The sequence below is a fragment of the Cotesia glomerata genome, linkage group LG4 (genome assembly GCF_020080835.1).
Source record: "Cotesia glomerata isolate CgM1 linkage group LG4, MPM_Cglom_v2.3, whole genome shotgun sequence".
NCBI lineage: Eukaryota > Metazoa > Arthropoda > Insecta > Hymenoptera > Braconidae > Cotesia > Cotesia glomerata.
Window position 1 is genome coordinate 10,311,023 of NC_058161.1, and position 25,860 is coordinate 10,336,882.

Here is a 25,860-nt window from a genome sequence, read left to right on the forward strand (position 1 = left end):
TTATTTGAATGTTGAATATTAAGTATAAGTATCGTTTTTTGTTGAGTGAAAATAATTAAATTTAATTTTAGTAAGAATTAAAATTTCCTTAAATTGATTTCTTATCTATGTATAAACCTATATTATTTCTCAATAAGTATTTTATTTAATTATATATTTATTACAGAAAATAAATAAATAATGAGGCTAAGGTAACGCCTGCAGTAAACTAAATCAATTATTACGGTAACAATATAATATTTGAACATTTTATATTTTTGTTCTTATGTGAATAATAAATATGATCCATTTAAAAAAAAATTTAGTAGCTAAAAAATGGTTATTTTTAATCATAATATTATTCATTTTTCAATGAACTATTATTTGTCCTTCCATAGTTTGAACAAACTGTGCTACGAAACAGCGTAATTAAGTGACAAAAAAGTATGAGAAAAACAAAGATTTCATTTTCACTTTTCAAGGGTTTGATAATTGATGTGTAACATCATAATAAAATTTATTATGATTGTAAATGCGTGTAAGCATGAGAACAAGCTCATTAGTATTGCTAAAATGTATAAAAACAAAAATAAAAAAAAAAAAAAAGATACTGGAAAATGCGCTTACGCATACAGTAGGGCTAAGAACACTTGAAAATGCCGTTCATGTACATAACACTATACACCTCTTCACCGCAATAAGGCATCGTTGTCGTTGCTTGAGCACCGCAAAAGTCATTGCATAACACACTAAAACACTACTACTATTATATGTATACAGTTCCCCAGTGACGTGTCTTTATTCTCCCTCTTAACTTTTCTTTCGCTCACTCATTACTTCTATCTCTGTTTCTCTTCTCCTCTTCTCCTTCTCTTACTCTGACAACACGTCTCTATACTACTTGTCTTAAATAAAAGTCTCTTGACAACACACAACTTTACTCTTCGTATTCAAGAGAACGCAACTTTACAGTACCATGTCTTTAGCATATAACTTTCTTCTTCTTCTTTTTTTTTTTTTTTTTTTTTTTTCCTATTGCTACTGATGCTAGTGCTACTGTGCTGTATGATTACTGCTGCTTTTGCTGCTTCTTGAAACGACTTTCGCCCGGATGCGAGAATGCCGAAAGTAATCTTGCACGGGATATTTTTGTTTTTAGAAATATAAATATTCGGCAAACTATTAAAAAATTTTTTTATCTTCAACTTTTTTTTTTAATAATATTATTTTTTTATTTTTAATTATTGAATTTATAATTTAGTTTTTGATAAATTTTAATAACATTAATAATAATTATTACTATTGTCGTTGTTGTTTACGAACAATAACACAAATGTAAAAGTAAATATAAACTACATATTGATAAAAGTCCATGATAAATACCAAGGGCTTAGAGTTTATTGTTCGCACTTGGCCGATTTATAGTATAAATCAACAGCATTTTAACGTCGTACGTGGTACCTGCACGATGCATCATAGCCTTCATAGAGGTTATATGGTGCTATGACTCAGATACCCGAATGTATGACAATGTTGTTGTTTTTACAGTCAACGCTCTCTGTATTTGACTCGCCCGTACAGGACCATTCTCTGTATTTGACTCGTCCTTGTCCATAAGAGCTGTGTAAAATCGTCAAATACAGAGGAAGAATGTGGTCAAATACAGAGAGCGGTCAAATACAGAGAGGTCCAATACAGAGAGCGCTGACTGTATTTAATATCAAAACATCTTGCTTTACTGTTATAACATATTTTCCAAATTATTGATTGATTAAATTTGAAATAATTTTTACGGCTATAATTATTTTTGATTGGATTTTAAAATTATTCTTTTTTTTCTATATCAATCATTTACTACTAAGGTTAAATCGTTATATTGACAAGCTTGAAATAACAATTTATCTTGATTGATTATTTTTTATTACCTTATTCAAACTAAAAATATTTTATCAATTACATTTTCGCATAATTTTGAGTTTTAGATTTGCGAATTATTTTTTCAAATTAATGAATCGGAAATTTTATTAAATTAAAAAAAATTGAACGAAAATACGGATCTAAATTAATCAAAGAATAATATTATGAAATTATGACTAAATTAGTAAAGCGGCATTATGAAATCAATTAATAAAGCTTATTCATAAATATTAACCACTTTGACAGTATAAAGAGATATTTATAATAGTATAAAATAATGATAATCATCAATCATACATATTAAATACAAAATAAATTTATTAATTAATCATACAGAAGTACACTGCTTAAATAAAAATTACGATAGTAAAATAAACCAGTGAATATTGACTAATTAATATGAGCTCATTCAATTATTCTGTTCAAAATGACGAATTATAATCACTAATTACAATTGTCTTGCCGCCGGACATACCAATGTATAGCATACACTGAAATTAGAAAATCATTTTTGAGAACCTCATCGCATGTGACTAAATATTCATTCTTAATTGAACAATTTTAAAATAAGATTGTTCAATTGTTCAATAATAATTAATGTGTAAAACATAAAAAATTACGTTTTACACATTAATTATTATTTATTATTATGAATATTTAAATGTCCTGTACATGAATGACCTAAGAATAAATTGTTACTTCCAATTTTTACTCGGTTACAAATGGACAGTAATCAACATAGAGTAAACATCCTCAATATAAGTACAAAAAAAATCTTCTTAAGCTGGTCGACTTCTGCAACTTTTATTTAATAGGTAAAAGCCCAATATATGATCATGTACCAGTATATGATCACTCCATGTATTTGTATACCTATATTTGTGAATATAGATATACAAATACATTGGAGTGATCATATACTGGTACGTGATCATCTATTGGGGCTTTTACCTTACCTTTCAAAATATTTACTCGAAAAAATAAATACATTAAAATACTGTTAATGTCTTTTATTTAACAATATGCAATATAATTTGTAAAAATATTTTTAATGGCGGTCGTAAGGGTATATAATCTCTTTCGATAAGCTTGGAATAAAGAAATAATTGATTATTAGTTAATAATTATTATGAACACACAATTAATTGTATGCAAGCAATTTATATTATTGTGGTTATATTACTGATTCAATGATTATGATAGTATATTTTATAGCTACACGTGGGATTTGACCTTTTGTGGTTTTCATCGTGTAATTATATCCTATAAATTCAATTATTGAAAAAAGTTGATCATTTTAGTATAAAGATAATTGGCTTTAAAAATATTTTTTGTTACGAAATTTCATGACGAGTAGAGTTAACTTTTAATTTTAAAAATAATAATAATAATAATAATAATTATTATTATTATTATTATTAGTTTTAATATTTGAACAATGTTGAATTTTCGAGTTTGAAAAAAATTATTATGACAACTTTTTCAGTAGCAATGCTATCTTATAAAATATTAGAGTTGTTGTGATAATTAACTTCAAAAAATTTCCGAAGGTAAGTTTTTTATTGCTTAAACTTAGATGATTATAAATAAATCTAAAAGAAGTGAAGCATTTGTCGTTGTTTACTACACGGAAAAGTATTACATTAAAAAATAGGATAGTAACATCGTAATTCAGACTAGAGATTTATAATCGTTACCTTAATGATTTTATAGTTAAAAATTATCATTTACATCCCAATTTTTACGATTTGATATTTTAATTTGAACTTAAGTTCCTTGAATTTAGTACAGTTTGAAAAATTACAATACTACAACATAAAATAAAACAAAATAGAAATTCCATGAAATTTTACTTTACCGATTTAGATCCTTCAATATAAAATTTATTATCGAATTATCGAAAAAACAATGGTCCCTGATTTCTCATTGGTTAAGATTAAAGCGCACAGGCACGGCACATAATTTAAATTTCTAGTATATTCTTATTTTATACTGTACTTTGTCTTGAAGTGTTTAAAACTTTATGTTATTCTGAGCAGGGTAGATAATTTGATAAACAAAAATTACAATGTCGCATCGCATGAATTAGAATTTTTTCGCTCTAATTTGCTACTTCAATGTCCAATATTAGAAATTACGATAAATAATTAGTTGTGAAAAACCAACCAAGAAATTTCAAAAGTTACTTAAAATAGACTCTTTTTCGAAAATTTTTCATTTTCGATATTTTTTCAATGAGTTATTCGGCTTCACCTAGTATGAAAAAGGAGATTTCTCAATTGTCGCACATAGTATGAATTGAAATTTTAAATACTAACTTTGAAGCGGGCATAACCCAACAAAATGAGATAAATTGAATAAATAATGCAAGAGGCCAATTTCGAAAAAAAAATCCACTTTGAAAGGAAAGCTAGCCACACTGAAAGAAATTTTTGTTAAAAATTACTATTAGATTCACGGTAATCGTGGGACGGATGGCACGACGTAATCATATATCGGTAAGAGAGATAATTTTTAACTTCTTTTCAACCAATTTTACTGTAGTCTACTGCAAATTTTATTGTCTACCATAAAAAATATGAATTTTTTGGTAATTTTTATTTAAAAAATGGTAATAAATAAAAGAGCTTCATTATGTTCCACGATTACAGTGAATTTAACGTCAATTTTAAAAGAAAATTTCTTTACGTGAAGATTTTTAAATAAATCGGTTTAATAGTTAGAAGTTTCTGAAAAACATGTATTTTCTAAAAAATTTTTATAAATCTACTGAATTAGTTCGTTCAGTTTAATTTTTAAAAATAAGACTTCAAACAACTTATAATGTATAGTTAGTAGTTTAAAATTGATAAGCAATGAGAACAAATGCTGCAGTTTATTGTAATAAAAAAAATGTCTTATATATAAATTAATACTGACATTAAAATGATTTCTGTTGTATACATTGTTCTCTATCCTAAGCTTTATTGAAAGTTACGACATTGCCAGACGGGAAGCAGATCCTTAGGCTTCTCGAGTTCCCGTCTGACTATATTTGCTTGGTTACTACTATCGATCCACCACACTACTGACACTCTACTACTATACAGTTGTATATATTTCTCTACTACTCAGTAAAATCAGCACAACGTCCGGCCGTCACGCCAATTTTGTAATAGTCGTCAAAAATTGTAAATATTTTATTTTTTTACCAAGATAGTTATTCGAGTAAATTATAGTAATGATATTGAATAGTTTAGTAGCATTAATTTAATAAAAATATTATATGCAATGATAACTAAAAATTTACATCGGTGTTACAAATAAATATTAATATCAATTATTATTAATGGTATAAAAATAATATAAACTAGTATAGTATATTCTGAGGAAATTTATTATTTATTATAATAAGACAAATGATTGAACAGTTTAACTAAATGCATAGCATGACGTTTAGTTATCGGAAAATGATAAATAGAACAAGGGGCATAGAGAAAAGAGAGATAATAAATGATAGAAGGCACATTGCTCTCGTTACTAAGTGGGCATCTAACGACTTGACGCAAATACATCTAAATGAACACGTCTAAATTAGCGGTGGTGGTAATGAGCCAAGACTTTTGCTCGAGAGTGACCTACATGTTCGATCGATAAATCGACACATCTTGTCGGGCAAATCTCGATATTTATTTTACATATTAATACAACTCATCAATTATTAAAAATATATCCACATTGCGTATAAACACGATGTTACTTAGACTAAATAAATTTTGATATATTGTCTATACAACTTTTAAATAGTTGTAATACTTGTGGCAGATATTAAATAGTTGTTAAATGAGAATTTCTTGAGTTGTGCGGTGGCTCCTGTGGGAATTCTTAGAATTAGCATTTCAACTATACAAATTTCGAGCAGACCGGAAAGACCTTAGAAATATCTCGCGTTAAGGATCGGATAGAATCTTCAGCCAATCTCGTCTGCGCCACAACTATTCAATGTCTATATTCACTACTTTGTAAGCCCTACACACAACTCCAAATATCTGCATACAGAGCATGGAAAATGACATTTGGGTCTTTTTTTTCGATTATAATGTAATTTCTTCATAAATTACTGGCATTTATTTTGCATCGAATGTTCATTTCAATGCCAATTGTTGATTGTGTATTATTTTATTTTATTTTATTTATGTATACGGGTACATATTTTTATGCATACGTGTACAAGATATTTGTGGGATGAAAGTGCTTCTATGAAAGATGGGATGAAAATGAGCAATTGAAATGAAGAATTCTTAGACAATGAGCCATTCAAAAAATATAGAAGAAAATATTAAAAAGCTTTACCTTTTGTCTTTTGTCTACGTCATTTTCTTTCATGAAAATTAACTCCATCAAGTTTATTTATAGGAAAATTTTATATTTATAAAATATTGGAGTTTTGTAATTTTAATAAAAATATTTTAGCATAATCACGTTTTTTAAAGTAAATTGTCGGATTTTGCGAGTCGTAAGTATAAAAATTGTGATTTATTGTTGCCCAAAAATTATAACATAGAAAATTTTCAACTTTCAATAATGCATAAATTTGAAAAATTGACATATCTACAAATTTTTTCTTTTAAAATTTCTCTACTTTTGATGCAAAACATGAAGAAATACAAATAATATTGAAAAAATTAATAAATTACATTCAGTTTCTTTATTGAAATTAATAATTCCATTTTTAAATTGCTTAAATTAAAAATTTTATTTTTTGGAAGATACAAAAAACTTAAAAAAATATTTGTAAACTGTTTATATTCATCTAAATAATTAACTTAAAAAAATCATCAAGTGTTGGTTATTCTAATTACAATAGTTTGAAACTTTAAAAATAACCTTAGAAGTCTCATATAGAAAAAAACTTATTCATTATAAAGTAGTACTATAGAATTTTCCACGAATTTTCGCTTTCCTCACAGAGTCTAAACTATATAGTTAAAGCTGTTACTACTATACATTACATCTACTATTATTTGTACTATAATACATGTGGGTAAGTAACATGAAGCTATAGATACTGTTGAATCGATACTAGAGACAACGTTGTCAGCGACGTGTTCCCATGAGCATTTTATTTTTCTCTCCTCGTGCATGGCCACTCCCTCGATTTACGCTTTCCCTGATTTTCCGCTCAATATTTTCTCAATAATAATATCGGTACTCATCAACAACATGGATACTTGGTATTTTATTAATATTACAAATATGTAATTCTAAAATCCGAATGTCAATTAAATAATAAAAATTAATAACTATAATAATTTAGATTAATGATTCCTGGATCTCTTAAAAAATTTAAATAATTCACAGCTGAGGCGTTGTGACTATTATTGAAGTGGGTAAAAAGCGTGAGAGCTTTTAGTAAAACTATATTTTTTGCTAGAACACTAGAAAGGCAGCGCTTTTTTTATCTCAAACGTAAAGAGAGTGAGTAGACTTAAGAGAGTAAGATGAAAAATAAAAAAATAAAAAATGAATAAATGAGAAAGAGGGAGAAAGTGCAGCAGCGCAGACTTTTGCATCAGCCAATCGGGCGACTGTATCGCAGCTTTTTCTTTCAGAAGCGCTTGTTTCAGGTGGTACATAAAGGGTGCACGTGCGAATGTATTGAATGTCTCAACGACACAAGCTCGCAGTGCACGGCCGTCTATCGATCCGATGTAACCTACGCTTCTAAACCTCTTTCTCTCTCATTTTTCTCATACTCTCTTACTCTTCATACTTTATACTCCCTTATTGCGCACTACCCCAGCCTTATCAACTCTCTCGAATGTCATATATATGCTTTCACCCTTTTCAGTGCCAAACTACTTTCTGCCAAACATCACGACTAAGCTTTATACCAAATATTATATACCTACCTATGAAAATGTCAGAAAATCTTTTCAAGCTATAAATACCTATATATATGAAACAATTTATAAAATAATTCATTTTCTTAATTCACACGGAAAAAAGAAAACTGAAATAATTACAATATAAAATGTAAAATCGGTCCCATCGTAATCAAAACTAGAAAAATTACAGTTTGAAATAACATTTTTATAAATTCAATTTTTGAATTTAATTTTCAGAGCTTTCAATGTAAATATTACATTCTACAATTTAATTCTTATAAAATTTGTAATAGTTACAATCTGAAACTGTAATTTTTCCAGTTTTCATCACGAAGCGCTACACGGAAAGAAAATTGAAGGAATTTTTACTATTTTACTATTGTAATTTTTACTAAATAAAATAGTAACGGTGGACTATACTTCTCATTTAGTAATTTTTACGATCTACTATTGTAAATTTTATTCAACAAATAAGACTAGCAAGAGTCTTAAAAAGTCGAATACTATAGAGCAAATTATAAATATGTGTTTGTGAACTTTATAATTCAACTATTGTAAAAATTCAAAGTTGGATTTTTTAAAAGAAATATTAGGGAGGGAGAGAGATAGAAGGTTGGACTAATTGGTACCTATACAGTAATCGAAAAAAGAAATCGACATTTTCGTGCTATCTGGGAATCGAACCCAGAACTCTGTGTTGGCAGACAGAGACTCTCCCTCTACGCTATCCGAGGTAAACTAAGACCCATATTCTTTAACATTTACATAAGCTCGGAGTCTAGCCCTGTGCACGGCCATCACTCACACTAATTGAGAAACATTCCAATTCAACTATTGTAAAATTTGCTATAGTTCTATTGAAAAGATACAGAGGCAGCACTGAAAATTTTCATCTCTTACTTTTTACAATAGTAATATCGTATTTTTTCATGAATAAATAGCATTTTTTCTTCTAAAATATTTGACAATTAATAGTAATAAAAGTATAGTCCAGCTTTACAACAGTTGTATCGTAAATTTTCCCAGAAATTTTTTCCCGTGTACGTTGCATTATATACTGTAATTTTTCGAGTTTTCTTTTTTGCGTGCATTATAAAAAAAAAGTAATTAAAGTATCATTATTTACTTCCAGATGTTCAGTTTCACAAACCATAATACATTGCCTCCTCTTTAAATCTAGATAAATAGACATGTATTGATTAAAGTATATCAAAGAATAAATATTATTAAACTTACAGAAATATTAATAATTGAGTAATGAAAAGTTTCATCCATTAATTTTTTTTTAACTGCTTGTGAATACACTACACAGTAAAAAATTTTTCGTCATTGTGTAGAGTGTTAAAAATTTGTGTGTTGAATATCACACTCCAGTGTGTAGAATTTAACATTCTAGTGTGTTGAATCATTAAATCAACACATGAGAGTGTGAAATGCTACACACTAGAGTGTAATATTCAACACACAAATTATAACACTCTACACAATGACGAAAAATTTTTTACTGTGTAAATTCAGAAAATTATCAATTGTCTGTTAATTTCAGCATAGTAAAAAAACTTCACCTTGAATCGATACCTAAACAATTTTTCTCTTTATTTAAATCATGACTTACATTTTATTAAACTTTTTACAAGCAATTTTTCTTCACACGGTTTGGTCTGATTGCAATAAATTTACAAAATGAATCATACACGGAAAAAAGATCAATGGAACGATTACAGTTCCTACAGTAATAACGGGTCTTTCGTATAAAAGAGAGTAAAGTTTACAGCTCAAACTATTATTATTAAAGTACATTCAAATATATTTCAAAAATTACAGTTTGAACTGTGAACTTTAACTTTACTCTTTTTTATACGAGTAATCTGTTCTTACTGTAGAAATTGTAATATCTTCATTGCTACTTATTCCGTGTGGTTAGAAAATTTGTTAAAAATAGACTGACAATTATTATCTTGAAAAATTGATTTATGATGTTTCTTATAATCCCGATTTATATTTTTCAATATTGCATGATAGGAAATGGACATAGAAAATGATGTAATATATTTAAAGGGCTGACGAGGAATACAGCTTGGGGGTTGTCAAAATGACATTTGAAAGTAGCTGATTTGCAGAAGCTATGCAAAAGCATTACGACTTTTCAATACTATAAGTACTCGCGAACGAAAGTCGGTTTAAATATGTAGTGTGATGATGAAATAACTTGTTACTAGGCAGGGAAGAGAAGAAATATATATATAAATGCAGTGATAAAAATTTTTCCATCGGAGATTGTAACAGCCTAAGGATAAATATTAAAATTCTAACAATCAAAAAATTATCATATGATCGTTACCATTTCAAATGAATCTAATTATTATATTCCTGATTATTTATATCGAATTGTTGTAACACTCAAATAAATAATTTTAATGTTGACAAATTACCTGGAATATTTTAATAAACAGTATCAAACAAAATTGAAGAAATTAATGACGATATTAATCAAGCGAGTATATAAATCGTTACCAAGAAATAATTAAAAATAGTTTTTTTTTTGTTTAAAGATAAACAATACTAGTGTGTAATAAATTTTGTTATCAATACATATGAGTAGTTAATCACTTTTTATTAATTGACCCAAATGTATATCATTCATTAATGCCTGAGGTACTATGTCGTCATTAACAACAAAAACAAATGTTTTGAAATAGTCGTTTTTCTGAGTAATAAAATTATTTTAAAAGATTGTTAATACAATTTACATCATCACGATATAAAGATTTTCAAATTAACACGTGAACAATTATCTTAAAGAATTTATTCTCTTTGTTTCCAAATTATTGGATTAAAATTTATGTGTCTCTAATTTATAATTACTATCATGTTATCTTAAATTGATGCAATCAAATTCTTTAATAAAAAACATTATTTTTTTGAAAATAACGTTATTTTCTTTTAAGAAGTTTATATTTCGGATTTAAAGTATAAAATCTTATCAGCTTACGTTAAAAAAAATGAAATTACCATTCAAGAAAATGAAAATTTTGCCTAAACACTTTCCGCAAAATATTCAAGACTTTTCTGATGATAGAGAAAATAACAGAATTCGATAAATTTTTGGTTTTAGTGAAAAAAGAAAAACATATAAGGTAAAAAACCCCATTAGTGGCACCTTCAACCCCTATTAGTGGTACTTTTTCTTTCAATAAAAAAATGTTTTACTTGGAATAAAAATTAAAAATTTTTTTGATCTAAAAGTCTTAAAGATTATAAATAATATATTCATTATTGAGGTTGGTAATAGCCTAGTCGGCTCGGTGCCCGCTTTTCGAAAGAGTGGAACCCGGGTTTGATCCCGGCACGCACCAGTATTTTTCAGTAATTATATTCAAAAATATGTGCGTTACATTGCCAGCCTCTAGAAGTGGCAGATATAGCCGGGCGGCACACGCCTGACTTTGGGCGATCACCCATTTTAAGCAACAACTTGAATGGGTGACCACTCTAGTCGGCGTTGGCTAGCGCGAGGGATCTCTGCACACTCGGAGAAGGGCCTAATGCTCTAGTGGACGATATAGAAGAGTTTATTATCAATCACTGTAGACTTAAGTGCCGATCCCATCTTTTTCTCGCGTCGCACTCACAGCGAGAAACGGTACTATCCTTGTTGCACTCGTGATGATAAAGCTAATTGCAGTTTTATGTTTTTCTCTTAAACAAATGAGAATTTCGAAAAAAATGCTCAGCTATAAAATAGATAATTAAAAAATTTATTACGTAGCTGAGCGTTTTTTTCGAAAATCTTCTTTGTTTAGACGAGAAATGAAAAGCTGCAATCATAGGGGCCGGCTCTTAACCCAACTCCGACTGTAATAACATGGGTTTTCTCTGTGGTTTTCCCATGTTACTGTTCCAATAGCCGAGTGGTGAGGATCAGGGTGAATACGGTACAGAAGGCACAAGTCGGTCCACAGCCGCAATGATAAGGCAGAGTTAAGGCAGTAACTAAGCAAATGATAAGGCTTAGGAGTGTAAAGGGGCGTTATCACGCCTATACACTAGAAAATCTGTAACTAACTATATTCATTATTGAAATTAATGATTTCATTAATTGAATAAGTACCAAAATCAAAGAAAGTGTCAGTAATAATGGGGTCTCCGCCACTAATGGGATCTTTTACCCGATATATTATTTTGATTCAAAAAAATCGAGTACTTAGTTGGCAAGCTAATTTTTTGAGCAAAAAAGTTGAATTTTTTTTTTAAAAAGTGACATTATGAAGAAAGCATTTTTCTTGAGTTTAATAATTTTTGTTATTATAGATATCAGAGTTGGATAAACAAAGTTTAATTCACTGTTATCAGCATGATTCGCTGAAGTTTTTTTATTGTGTATTTAATAACTATTGAAAAACATAACTCGATTTCTAGGAGTAAGCTGTACAAAATTTCATTTTTTGATCAATTGATATCATTTAATCTCATATAATAGGTAGCATTCTACTTAGACGGTTTTTTATCAAAAAACCAATAATTAACTTGTCAGTTCTATTGTCCAACTAAAATATCATTTTTAATAGCTAGCAAGATTTTCAAAAGGACGATCAATATACGATATTGAACGATCACTGTATCTGTGTGCTTTTTTATAATTATACTTATATGTATGTATAAGAATATATACATTAAAAACTTTTTTAGTGAAAGTATACAAAAGAGTTCATTGGTATCTTAAATTAAGCCTGTGGGACCGGTTTGTAATCGATGTTCGTTTCGAAACCGTGTTTATAAAGTTAAAAAATATTATCCAGACGAAAAAAAAAATCAAATTTATTATTTTTTATTTTATTCTACAATACTCAAGCCAATATGCAACAACTATTTATTGAAAAAGTTTTTATTAAATTTTAAATTTAGCGGATTTTGCACTGAAAATTTAATAATTCATAATAATGGGATGATTACCTTTTATGCTGCCTGACGACGTATGAGGTGTTTGAGGTGTATGAGATGTAAGGGGTAGCGGCGAACCTGAGGAAGTCGCGGAGTGTTCCAATTTGGAACTCACCGCGCTCCACATTTCGAACATGTTGAACGCCGTGGTGACCGTGCTTGTCCTCGTACTCCAAACTGAATTTCACGCGCGGGCACATATACGTATGTGTGATGTATATGTCGATAAATCACTTTTATTTTCTATTTTATTTATTTATTATCTATATATTAATTTATAATAATATGTCACATGTCACGACAGCGGTGATCCTGCACCGCGATATCAATCACTTTTTTTGCGTATTATATTTACAACGAATTATATTGCGTTATTTCGATTTGTACTCTTTCACTCTTGCTCGAAGATTATTAACTATATCATTATCATCATCCTGAAATTATTCAATTAAGATATATTTTAATGTAATTTTTTTTTTTTTTTTAGTTTTTAATTGTTTCTCATTTATTATTGAAATCAATTTTAAAATCAGACAACAATAGTCTGTGAGTAAAAAAAAGTTTATTTAAAAATGAATATAGGTATTCACGCTTCACTAAACATGAGTGTATACAATTTTATTATTTTTTTTTTTTCTAAAACTTTTAAAAATAGTTGGTAACTTTTGTAAAAGTAGGATAACTACCCTCGGGCAAGTAACGCAGCGCCTTTAACTATATATGTCACACGGTGGGTATAATTCATTTGTTTCATATTCGTTGATAGCTTTAGGGCTTATGTTAAAAGCCCATGTGTATGTTAAAAGCTGTTTTATTAATTTTCAAAAATTTGTAGTTAAGAAATTATTAATTGATAGCTTACACTTTATAATGAAAAATACAAGTATCCACACTTTCAATTTGAATAGAAAAAAAAAATTTTACTTTCCGAACGGTGGATTTTGCCAAATCTTAAAAGCAAAATTTTCAAACAAATATTTTTTTTTTAATAACTTTAGAATTGATGTACAGTTCACTTCTAAAATTTAATTAGCTCTTAATCCTAAAAAATAAGGTCGACTGCCGCAAACCGCACCGAAATCAGTTAATCTATTCGAGGGATATCGTTGTCAAAACATTTGGGAGATATCGCAATTCACAATTTTAAAAAAAGTGTGCTTTCAACACAACTATTAGATTTTTGAGCTCAAAAATGTATAAAAGTTATATTTTTTAACTCGAAGAACTCAAAATTTTCTAATAAGAAATTTTTCGAGCGTTCTGAGCTCCAGGGATGATATGCAGAGTCAAGCCTTTTTCAGATTTTTTTTGTAAGTATTCAGCCGAGTTTTCCTTTAAAATTTACTGGAAGTCCGCGAAAGTTGAAAAGCTCTAGGAGTCAGAGTATAATATAAGTATACTTGGATATCGAGCGAATATAAACTCACGCGCGACCACTAAGTAACTCTACCTCCCCTTAGTTCACCTACTTGTGTTAGTCTTCCATACTGTATACTACGGATCCTCTTCAGGGCGTAACTCCTACTGAGCTGATTGCCGGGTACAACTATCTATACCGAGACGTACACGTGCACTAGCGTCTGCACTCAAATACAATACGGTACGTGCATTTGTGGTTGAGTTTGTGATTCTATATAGACTTAGACTAGTGTCTATTATATAGGCATCTGGCACGGGAATCTACTTCTCATGTAACCCACAATTTGTATCTATATCTTTATCCACTATTACTATCCACAATATACTCATATATATCCTTACTTTACTGTTAATCATTTATTATCATCACTTTCAATTATTAATCAAGTAGTCAAAATTAAAATTGATCAGACATTGCAAAAAGTCAAGCTTAAATTTTATAATAATAATTATAATATTAATAGTAATAACAGTAATAACAGTAATAACAATAATAATAATAATAATAATAATAATAATAATAATAATAATAATAATTATTATTATTATTATTAATAATATTATTATTATTATTATTATTATTATTATTATTATTATTATTATTATTATTATTATTATTATTATTATTGACAAGGTAGAGATAATTGTGAGTGTATGTTGATTTATTAAAGTAAGTAATCGGAGTAGAGATTCGCGATTTGAGTCCCTTAGATAATATCAGTTAACCGCAGTAAACCGCAGAGGGACAAGAAATGGAGCAGGAGTGGCAGTAATGTTGGTTGTGGCACGCTTCATAGAAAGTGAAACCAACGCGCGAATCCAGGACGAGTCGGGAGTGGTGTTCTAGTAGTACAGAGTATAGAGGCTCTGCCGGACTCCTATTCACTCTTATTCTCTTTCTCACTTTACTCCCAACCACGTGGGCTATCGGGACCTTTAAAGCTCGATCCTAGGCGCTCGCGCGACCCACTTTGATCTAATGCAATGTTATGTCTTTTATAGAGTATACTCATTCAATTACTACTGTAAATTTTCGCCACTCAGACGCTTGATACGTTACACTATTATTTTTTCACTCCATTGAAAAAAAAAAAAAAAAAAAAAAAGATTGAATAACAGTAGATGATTAATTTTTTTGTTATTTTTGAAACTTTTTTTTTATATTTTAGAATGTATAATTTTATCCAAATAGAAACGGCTGGTGCTCTAAGTGCCGGGAGAAAGAAAATAAATCCGTTTTAAAATAATTTTTATTTTGAGATATTCATTAAAAAAAAGGTCGCGAGGCGCGGAAGCGTTGCATCGCTTAGCGCATCGCAGGGACTCTATTCGTCGTATGAATTATTTTCGCCGCGGGGGCATCGCATCTTATTTAGGTCGTGTACACGTAGCCTATACTCTATACTAGCTCTGTATGTATAGTAATAGTAGATTTAACGAGGCGGCCACCGACGCCACGGAAGTATATAGACCCGGCTTCGCGACGTTGTACTTACTCTAGTCGGCTACAGTCAAGTATCTGTTTTCTTTTTTTTTTCTTTTTTCATCATATATACGGTATTATATTTCTTTTAGTCCCGACTTTTCGTGATTATCAAAGACTCGAGCATAATTGATTTCACAAAAATAAACTTTTTTGTTCATCATAATCATCATAATTATCAATTTTTTAGTAATGCAGCTTACGTAGGTTTACAAATATAAAACGCGTGTGCGTGTTGAGAGTAAATTACTTAATAATATCCATAACTAGGCAGTGCAAAACAAAAAAAAAAACGAGAGAAAGCCACGGGAAGAAAAATAATGATCATGATCACAATGATGAAACTAGTATCAAGATAACTAGTTTGAGAAACAATTAAAAATCAATAAATTAATGAAAAAATTTTGATAATTATTTGGAAGTAGAGTCCACAATATTTCAATGATATTCAATTTTTTTTTAACAATCATATTTTTTTCTTTAAGCTTGTCTAGTATAGAATAATTGAAAAAAAAAGTTTCTCAAAAATATCAATTTTTGAATAAAAAACTAAATTTCGAAAAAATTATGAAAAAAATTGAAATTTTCAGAATTTTTTTATGCGTAGAATGTAACAGAAAATCTATAAATCGGTAGGCCTATTTGGTAGGCAGATTTTAATAACGATTTTCTGTTGACATAAAATGTTTGTGACATTAAATGCTTTAAAACATATTGAAAAATTTATTTTTGACTGTTTTACATTTAAAAAAATATTAAAAAATGTCTATTTTTGCAAAAAAAATAGAGCGGACTACACTTCCTAATAATTACTGAGTTTTAAAACTTTTCAACCCACCAATTTAACAGACACTTAAAAATTATAATAATTCGCTAGAGATATATGATGAAACACAAGTAATAATAAACCAAATTACAATTAAAAATCACTTGTTTTTAAATTAGTAGAACACACTTAAATCACAGATAAATCCCGTTGAAAATGATCGTTGATATAAAACTCGACGATTATTCTTTTACTATCACTTTTTTCGACTCCCAAGTATCATTTAAATCACTAACAATGATAATAATAATATAATTACAATTATTTAATCAACAATATATCAATATATTCACTCGATTTTATTGATGGTAATCAATAAAACTAATAATATTAAGCCATGTTTCCTTCACAGCCTTTGTTTTTTTAAATTTAATTTAATTTATATCCATAAATATATAAACATAGATTTATATAACAAATAGTCTAAATTTTAAATCACTATTTTATGCAATAAGAACACAAGATATCTCACAGACACTTAAATTAATATATTTATTTATTCATTTATTTATAAATTCACTAGTATCAGGTACTACTAATAATCGAATAAATGGTATAAACGCACGAGTATGTACTGTTCGTAACTCCCGCTCACTGGCGTCTGTTCACCGCACGTTATTTGCTTGTTATCTCCTCAATATAATAGATGCGCGCGCGCAATTGTACTCTGTCCCCTAACTAATATAACTATATTTCTCTTTCTTTTCTACATACTTATTTCCCTCACTCTAAATTAATAGACATATAATAATAATAATAATAATAATAATAATAATAATAATAATAATGTTAATAGTTATTTTTTTTACAGTTCCAGCGGTACACTATTATCTACGATAAACACACTCAACGTTTATAAAATAAAATTTCCACCCTTAGTGATGATTAAAAAATTAAAAAGGTGTTTGGTACCAGGAAGTGCGTTTTGGAGAACTCTATTTGCCAGTAAGTAACAAGTATGTATAATGTATCGTATCGTGATGTTATGTTACTTACTACTGACGATACGACAGTAAAGATAGAAACTGCCTGTTGGCTTCAGAGTTTAGGTCGGGTGTACACGACTCTTACACGACCGTAGCTGATGGTTGACTGGTGCGGCGCAAGACCAGACAGCCCCACCATTATGTTCTCCTCAAGCGTTAATATGAAAAAAAACGAATGAGAGTGAACAAGTGAAAGAGAGATAGACGTGAGTTATTGTACTAAGGGGTGGGAGGATAAAGAGGTAGGGAAAAAGGGGAAAGGGGAAAGAAAAGAGAGAGAAGGAATTAAATGGCTTAGAGGGTAGCCAGAAGGGTGAAGTGATGAGTTGAAGACTAGAGAAGACATGATGATGCTGATGAGGAAAAAAGAAGGATTGAGAGGATCACTGTTGGGGTAGGTTCTGCTAGTTTTATACTTGCTATATGCTATATACCTTTTTTCAACCCTCGTCGTTCAATAAAGAAAAGCGGAGGGAGCTTTAGATAATGTTTTCTTCGGGGGAAAACCACCACCAGCATCTAACGGAGCAACGAGAGAGATTACTTGAATGTAATTCTCATGTGGAATATGACAAGAGGGAGAGCTTAATATTATTCGGACAATTTATAGATATAGATGTATTGCAAGCTATAGATAGTAATAGGGTGATGTAATGGTTCATTCATTACTTGGTGGGTAAATTTATGCTGGTGAAAATTTCTTGTAGCAGTAATAAGATAATCTGGAGAATAAGATTTCTCATTATTTTTGAGTTGAAAATTATTAGGTTTTTAATGTAGTTTGATACTGTTATTAATGAGTACGTTATTAAATTTTATTTAATTGAACTTTGTATGTCATTTGCCGTGAAAATTTTTGGATAAAATAAATTAATACTAAAAAATTGTTTTTCTTAATTTGCATAAATAATTTTTCAAATTTTTTATACATGCGTAATAATTTTTTTGTTTTAAAAACTATTGAATGTCTGTTAATTTTAGTTTAATAATTAGTTTTTGTCGAATAAATTCTTTTGGATCAAAAATATGAGGAAGTAAGGTTAAATCCTTTTATTATACTCGAATTAAAAATTATTTCAGAAGGAATAATAAGTGATTTTATTTAGCACCTAATGTGTTTGATCAAAGCAGAAAAAAAGTTTACTGTTACGTGTTTAATAAAGATTAAAAAAAATGATAATAATAAAAATATGTCTCAAGAACGAAGATATGAAATGAAGTAGTGAAATATTTGGAGTATGCATATCTTGAAGATATGATGGCTATTGCTCAATGGATCGATAGGTGGTGGATGGTGGAGTGAAATATGTAGGTAGTTGGTAAGACGATGGTATATGATAGTAGTAGGCAGTAGGTAGTAGGGCTTGTAGGGCATACCGAGTAGCGATGAAGGGGATGCATTGAAGCAAGCCTTGAGGATGCTACCTGCTTAGAATAAAGAGTCCCTCTTTAACAATGCCTAGTCAATTCGTGCTTGTCGACAAGGAGCCATAGTCCCGTCGACAACTTGACAATACTGCTCTGCTTTACTACGGTACCAATATATGTATGTATGTATGTATATATTTATGTATGTATATATATATATATATATATATATATATATATATATATATATATATATATATATATATATATAGTTTTAAGTAAGAAAAAGATAAAAAAAAAGATCGGGGGTGGAAAATAAAGCATATGGATGAATTTGAGAACTCAGTATAGTTCTATATAAAATAGAAATATAAAGAAACTTAGCGGTAAAATAGCAGTCACTGGATATCTACGAAACCGTTAGGTGTATCTTATATATTTTTCAACGATTCGCGATTAAACAGATCGAATTTTGGGATCGAGATCGTGGGATAAAATATTTCATAACATTTTTTGTAATGCTTCTATTGAAATATAAAAATTATTTTATCGAGGAGGTTCCACCTTGAAATGATATTGTCGTCATCAAAGAAGGTGGAATAAACTTTTTATCTGTAAAATATTAAACATCTGGTTATGGATGCTTTTGTGAATAAATAAAAAGGGTTTTTTTTTTTACTTATTAATTCACATGTTCTATTTCTGTTGAATAAATTTATTGTTAAACTTTTTACAGTTACTGTTTACAAGAGCAAAATAGATCGATATACTTGATATTTACGTGAATGTCTCTGTTTGTTTTTTATTTAGAATATAAATAATATAATTGGTTGTATTTATATAGAACGCGGTAATATATTACAAAATTGATTATTGTATTTAATGGAAAATTTTATGATCTGATGAAGTATTTTCAATTACCTGTATAAGTAGTATGAAATCAATATTCTTGGTATTGTTTCACTCGAAGCTTTAAAAAAAAAACGGTAATGCATAAAAATGGTATTACATATTTATTATTCCAAGAATTTGTATTATTACAGTGTACAGGTTCTTCACTCAACTCTTTTCACAGTAGTTTTCGACAGATTACAGTTATCTAAGGCAAGTTCCTAATGTTCCTGTCAACGACCTGGTCTGGCTTTTATGCTTACAAACCCATTTTCGTCTAATAGAGGATGAACACGTGTACTGATTGTCAAATCAAAGTACATAAAAAATTTAGTGAATTCCAAAAAAGTTAAATATTGATTTACTTTTTTTTTTTTCAAATAACAAATCCATTAAATTTTTTTTCTAAAATAATTATTACCAGTGTTAAGTATCATATAATAATAAATATTTTTCGGAAAGGAGAGTTGTGTAAGAACTCTTAAGAGTTAAAGTATGTATCAAATTTTCGTTTAGTTACCCGACTAGAAATTTCAGTGAGGCAGTGATTTGGTGCAAGTAAGGCATGCCGAATTCCAAACTTACGGTAAGTGAAGCATCCTAACCAGGCCGAAGTTTGGGATGTAACGCGGTTGCGAGGCTCAGCCTAACTTGGCTTCCTGATTAGGCTGCAGTTTCGAAACCACACTTGCTGGTGATTATCTAAGCCTCATTTGGTCCGAATTTGGCTACCTAAGTAGGCAGCATTTCGGAAACCAAATTCGCAAGGAAGAATCCAAATTTAATTCTTTTTGGGTTTTTAGCTTTTCTTTTATCAAGCGAAAATTAATAATAACAAATGCTTATTTTTTTATCTACTTTTACTATTTTAAGTATACACGGAGAAAAAAATTTTGCTATAGGAACTCTATAGTAGTTAGTTAGTTGTAAAAAGTTACAGTAGGTTAACGTATTCTTATTGTAACAATACCGTTTGACTCCTGCAACTCTACATCGTTGAGCTCTAAAAGCTAAACGTTATTTACCTCTCACAACTCTACAGGATCGTTCTGAGACTATAACAAATTTTTAGAAGTCTGCTTAATAATTTTTTTTTACGATTTAGCATTGATAATTTAATTAAATACATGCAGCAGAATGAATTTATATTGCCAACAATAATTGTATATGACAAATAAGAATAGTATTATGATAGAAATAAAATAATAATAGAACTTATATTACAAATAAAAATTATTTGTAAAATAAAAATATGGTCGTCACAAAATTATCTTATTTTCTTCATTATATCAATAAATATTGGACATAAAGTCACTACCGTATATGCACAAGAAAATATAAATAAACGAAAACAAATTTTATTTAGTGTTAAATAAGGTCTTTTAAATGTATTCCGATAACTTATTACTTAATATCACAATATATATTCAACTAATAAATTAAATTAACAGTCACTGCAAATGAACCTTGAAAAACCATAAATACAAAACTGTTCTAACGAAATTCAATTTGACAAAAAAATAAAACCTATTTCCTTAAATAAATAAATAAACTGGAAACTTAATTGTCCTCATATATTTTTAATAATATGGATGAGTAACAAAATAATTCTGTTTGTCATTTTAGAAGGTTATGAAATATGTCAGCGCACTCCACTACTGCGCAACGTAGAGCACTCCCAACTATACCGTTTGGCTCTGAGAACAATCCCGAAGAGCTGTGAGAGCTCAATAACATTGAGTTATCAGAACTAAATAACATTTTGTTACTGTAACTCTACAATGAACATTAAACTGTGTATAGTTGTGGTAACTCTACAGTTAGGTTACCAGAACGAAATTTTGTTTCCGTGTAAATATGAAATTTAGGACCAAATTTTTCAAATATTTCGTGAATAAAAAAAAAACAAATTTTTTTTGCTTTTATTTAATATTATTTTTTATTATTTAATTTTAGTTTTTCGGTCATTTTTTTTTTATTTTTTGGAGCGTTTTTTTATGTGAAGAAGTTTTTTTTGATTGGTAGATTTGATAAGTCAAGGGGGAAGGAGATGATGTAGGAGTTAGATACATTAGTCACACATAACACTTAACTTTACTTCACACTTGCCTTGATGGTAAATATTAATCCGAACAAAAACAGTTTCACTGTAAAAAAAATCGCGCCAAGTCCACCACGTTCATAAGACTATTAGGAAAAAAAAAATTTTTTTTTCTTTACAAAAAGATACAAAATTAAAAAATCCAAGTAACCGATATGATTGTTTATGATTTTCGGAAATTTAAAAAAATCTTATTGTAAATTTAAAAATTAAAAAAAAAATTTTAAAACGTATTTAGTGTGCGTGGTTGCAAAATATTTTACTTTTAATGAAATTCGTAAAATCTATTTACTAGGACTTTAAAAAAATTGAAATACACAATGACGCACACCAAGTACGTTCTAAATTTTTTTTTTTATTTTTAAATTTACAATAAGATTTTTTTTAATTTCCGAAAATCATAAACAATCATATCGGTTACTTGGATTTTTTAATTTTTTAATTTTGTATCTTTTTGTAAAGAAAAAAAATTTTTTTTTTTCCTAATAGTCTTATGAACGTGGACTTGGCGCGATTTTTTTTACAGTGAAACTGTTTTTGTTCGGATTTTAGTATTTTCTGTAATTATAATGAAAATTTACAATTATTACCAACTTAAATCTCGCGTTGGCAGCATTTTTTACTGCAAACTATCCCCTTGAAGCTACAGTTTATGTAGATATAATTCCAGTGCACTCTGGCGGCCGTAAATGTAAGCTGTGAATTACTTTTTTTAACTGTAGTTGCGTATCTATAGGAGGATTACTACACATTTTTATTTTATCTAGTCTGTGGCGCTGACCTTTCTCCATCAAAAAAAAGTCAGGATTGAAATTTGTGAGCGAGCTATAGTATGTGCTGATAAAATTTAATAATTTCAAGTAAATAAATTGTTATAAGTGAATATAATTAATTAATACGGTGATATAAATTATGAATTACTGTTATGATAAACAAATTGGGTAAAAAAAGTACCGTAGAATTAAATAAAATTTCGCAACCTCAAAAAACCGTTCTGCTTACAGCAAACATAGTCGGTAGTCTGGCGCTCCGTTTACAACGGATTTGAACGGAACTTGGCGCCAGATTCTGCCGAATCTGTGGATTATTAAAAATCGTACATGTCGAACGCGAGACTCGAACACCGTAGCCGACGCACAAGAGCCCTATACCATACCGCGACGCTACACCGATGATGAGCGACTTCGTGCCTCAAGATACTTATAAGCACGACCAATGTTCGGCTTGCCTAATTTAAAACAAATAAGATTCGAATTGGGGTAGAATAAGTTCGGAAAGCCAAGTTCGCTCCAAACTGGCAAAACTCAGGTTATCATTACTTGAAACCAGTTCAACATTCCCATGATATATCAGACTTAAGGAATCCATGAGACTTTCCTAGTTACGTCCAAGTTTGGCAAGCTGAACTTCAGCAATTATAATCAATAATTATTTATGGTTACCGTTATTACAAATCAGTCCGGCATTTCCATAATATGCCGGACTTGGGCAATGCCACACAGTTTCAGGATCACAACCAAATTTGGAATATTTTCGGCATGCCAATTTTCGTTCTGCCTACCTTGGTTTTTATGAGGCGCAACTTAGGCAGGCCTGAATTAGGCAAACCAAACTTGTCCCTCACTAATTCTTCGGCATTCCTCACTACAATTTCTAGTCGGGAGTTTGACATACTATTAGTAAGCCTGACTTGCATGAAGTTACGGTTACCGAAGATTTACCGAAGTTTGGTTTGCCAAACTTGGGCATAGCTTGGAAAACCTACGGCAGAACGAAGTTTGACAAACTATTGGTATGCCTGACTTGCATGAAATCACAGTTACCAAAGATTTGCCGAAGTTCGGTTTGCCGAATTTGGGCGTAGCTTGGAAAAACTACGGCAGTGCCGAACTTTGGCTTACCTATATTGGAATTAATAAGGCGTGAATTAGGCTTGCCGAAGTTCGGAAAGCCAAACTTGCCCCGAATTGATTGTTCGGCAATGCCTCATGAAATTTCTAGTCGGGTATATTTACATAAGAATAAAGAAAATTAAAAAAAAATATTTTTCTAAAATTAAAACAACCGATTGATTATTTGACCTCGTTGCATAAAATGAAAAAAATTTTGAATATTGAAACTGTAATTAACATTTAAGTAGATATTAACCATTGTAGTTGGAGTGATTGATTAACAGAAAAATAACTGGAGAATAAAAGGCTCTTCTACTTTAGTAAAATTAGACAATCATCTGATTTTTTTTTCCTTTTATCTAGGACGACCCATCGTATTTACGTATGAATGTACACACACACACACACACACACACACACACACACACACACACACACACACACACACACACACACACGCACGCACACACACACACACACACGCTAAATTTAGTACTCAACAAATGTGACACCGCACGTTTTGACAAGTAAAGGCGTCACAACGCTTATCATGAACCTGATTGTCTGCCAGTTTTCGGTTATGGCCCAGGGTCATTAACCTCATGGCTTGAGTACACTATGGATTTACAGTTATACATTAGTTGTCGCTATATATTTACTATGTATATATTTACTATATATATACCTATGTGTATAGTATAAATTTGTAGTATCTTAGCATCACAATATATGTATAATACTGAAACTACGAGATGACTTTTTTTAGTTGTTTGAATTACGTATACATTTGTTCCCGACCTTTATGTTATGACTCATCAGTTTAATTTTTACACTTTTATTGAAATTGGTGCTTAACAAATCTAAACCAGAGTTTTATTAATTTAAATGTTATCCGTTCATCAACTTAAAAAAAATTTATGAATATATTGTGATTTTAATTTTTTAAATATACGAGTTTTCAAAATAAAAAAAAAATTAGTTATTAGAATTATAGTTGTGAATATTTCACAGCATCATTATTTTCTTAGAATAAATCTCAATAGTGTAGAAAGTTAGGTGGTCGACCTTCAAGGTCGGAATTCTCAAATGGAATTTACAGTTTGTCTGATTTTATGAAAACAAATTTACGGGTTACAATCATTGACCGTGTGCTCTGGCGTAGTTATACATCTCTTATTAACTAATACACCTCACTGAGAAAAATAAAAACAATTTTTTCCTCGATTATACGACTCAAAACGTCTGGTAAAAATTTTGCGTTTCTATATATATATATATATATATATATATATATATATATATATATATATATATATATATATATATATATATTTTTTTTTTTTATTACTCTTCTTATTTTGGATTTTTCATAATTTTAGATTATATTTTTTTATAAATTAAAATAAAAATTTTCTTCATTAAACTTTTCTCGAGGAATATAAAATATTCATTACTCAATTTAAATCAAGTTTTTAATGTATCAATGTCAATCATCTGAAATTAAAAAAAAAAAAAAAAAAAAGATAAGAGACGAGGAAATGATAACGTGAAAGGAAGAGAAATAGGTTTATTGACCTTTTAGATTTTTAGAAATTAAATTTAGAGAAAAGATATTTTTTAAGAAAATTGCTAATACATTAAATCACGTAATTTTTTCATCGAAATTTAATTTGCTAAAATTTCGTAAAATTTTACTCTGTATTCTATATACATAGTAAGAGCTAAGACAATCAGTAGCACAACATAGCTATTATCTTATACGTCGTGTGTTATGAAGTTACGAGATCGAGAAATGTTAGTTGAGAATAACAATAGACAAAGAAAAAGAGAAAAAAAGAGAGAAAGAGAGTAAAGAAAGGGTAATATCTGAAACAAAGAATTTTCGCTGATGAACGTCATGTTATACGCGACATATGGTCATTCACCCGCAAGCAAAGGATAGATGTAAATCGACTGCTCACAGCTCAAGTCATTCTCCGGGAGTAAAACGTCACCCGAACGTGCAGTATGCAGTGGAGGTCAACGTACCAATAAAATTTCCGATTGTTTATTCGATTACTATTTAGTTGAAGAAAAAAAAACCTCATTTAAATCATTTCATTGGCTTTTATTTTTTACATAACTAAACACCGAAAAGCATTTAACAACTATTGCTCACACTCATCAAGTTTTATTTTGATTATTTTACGT

At 29.3% G+C, this 25,860-nt stretch overlaps 1 protein-coding gene across 5 annotated transcripts in view; it reads right to left on the bottom strand.

The window, feature by feature from the left end:
• The window catches only part of LOC123263345 (probable nuclear hormone receptor HR3), a 144,833-nt gene that overhangs the window by 48,930 nt on the left and 70,043 nt on the right, over window positions 1-25,860 (bottom strand). Inside the window, exons 1-2 of one of the 5 annotated variants that reach the window (XM_044726019.1) lie at window positions 16,445-16,814; window positions 12,717-13,138 (exon numbers count right to left, since the gene is read on the bottom strand). The exons of the other annotated variants lie outside the window; for them this stretch is intronic. Coding sequence (XP_044581954.1) covers window positions 12,717-12,840 — 124 coding nt within the window. The 5' untranslated portion in view covers window positions 12,841-13,138; window positions 16,445-16,814. Of the gene's footprint in view, window positions 1-12,716; window positions 13,139-16,444; window positions 16,815-25,860 lie in introns of those variants that run through there. 5 annotated transcript variants of the gene reach the window in all.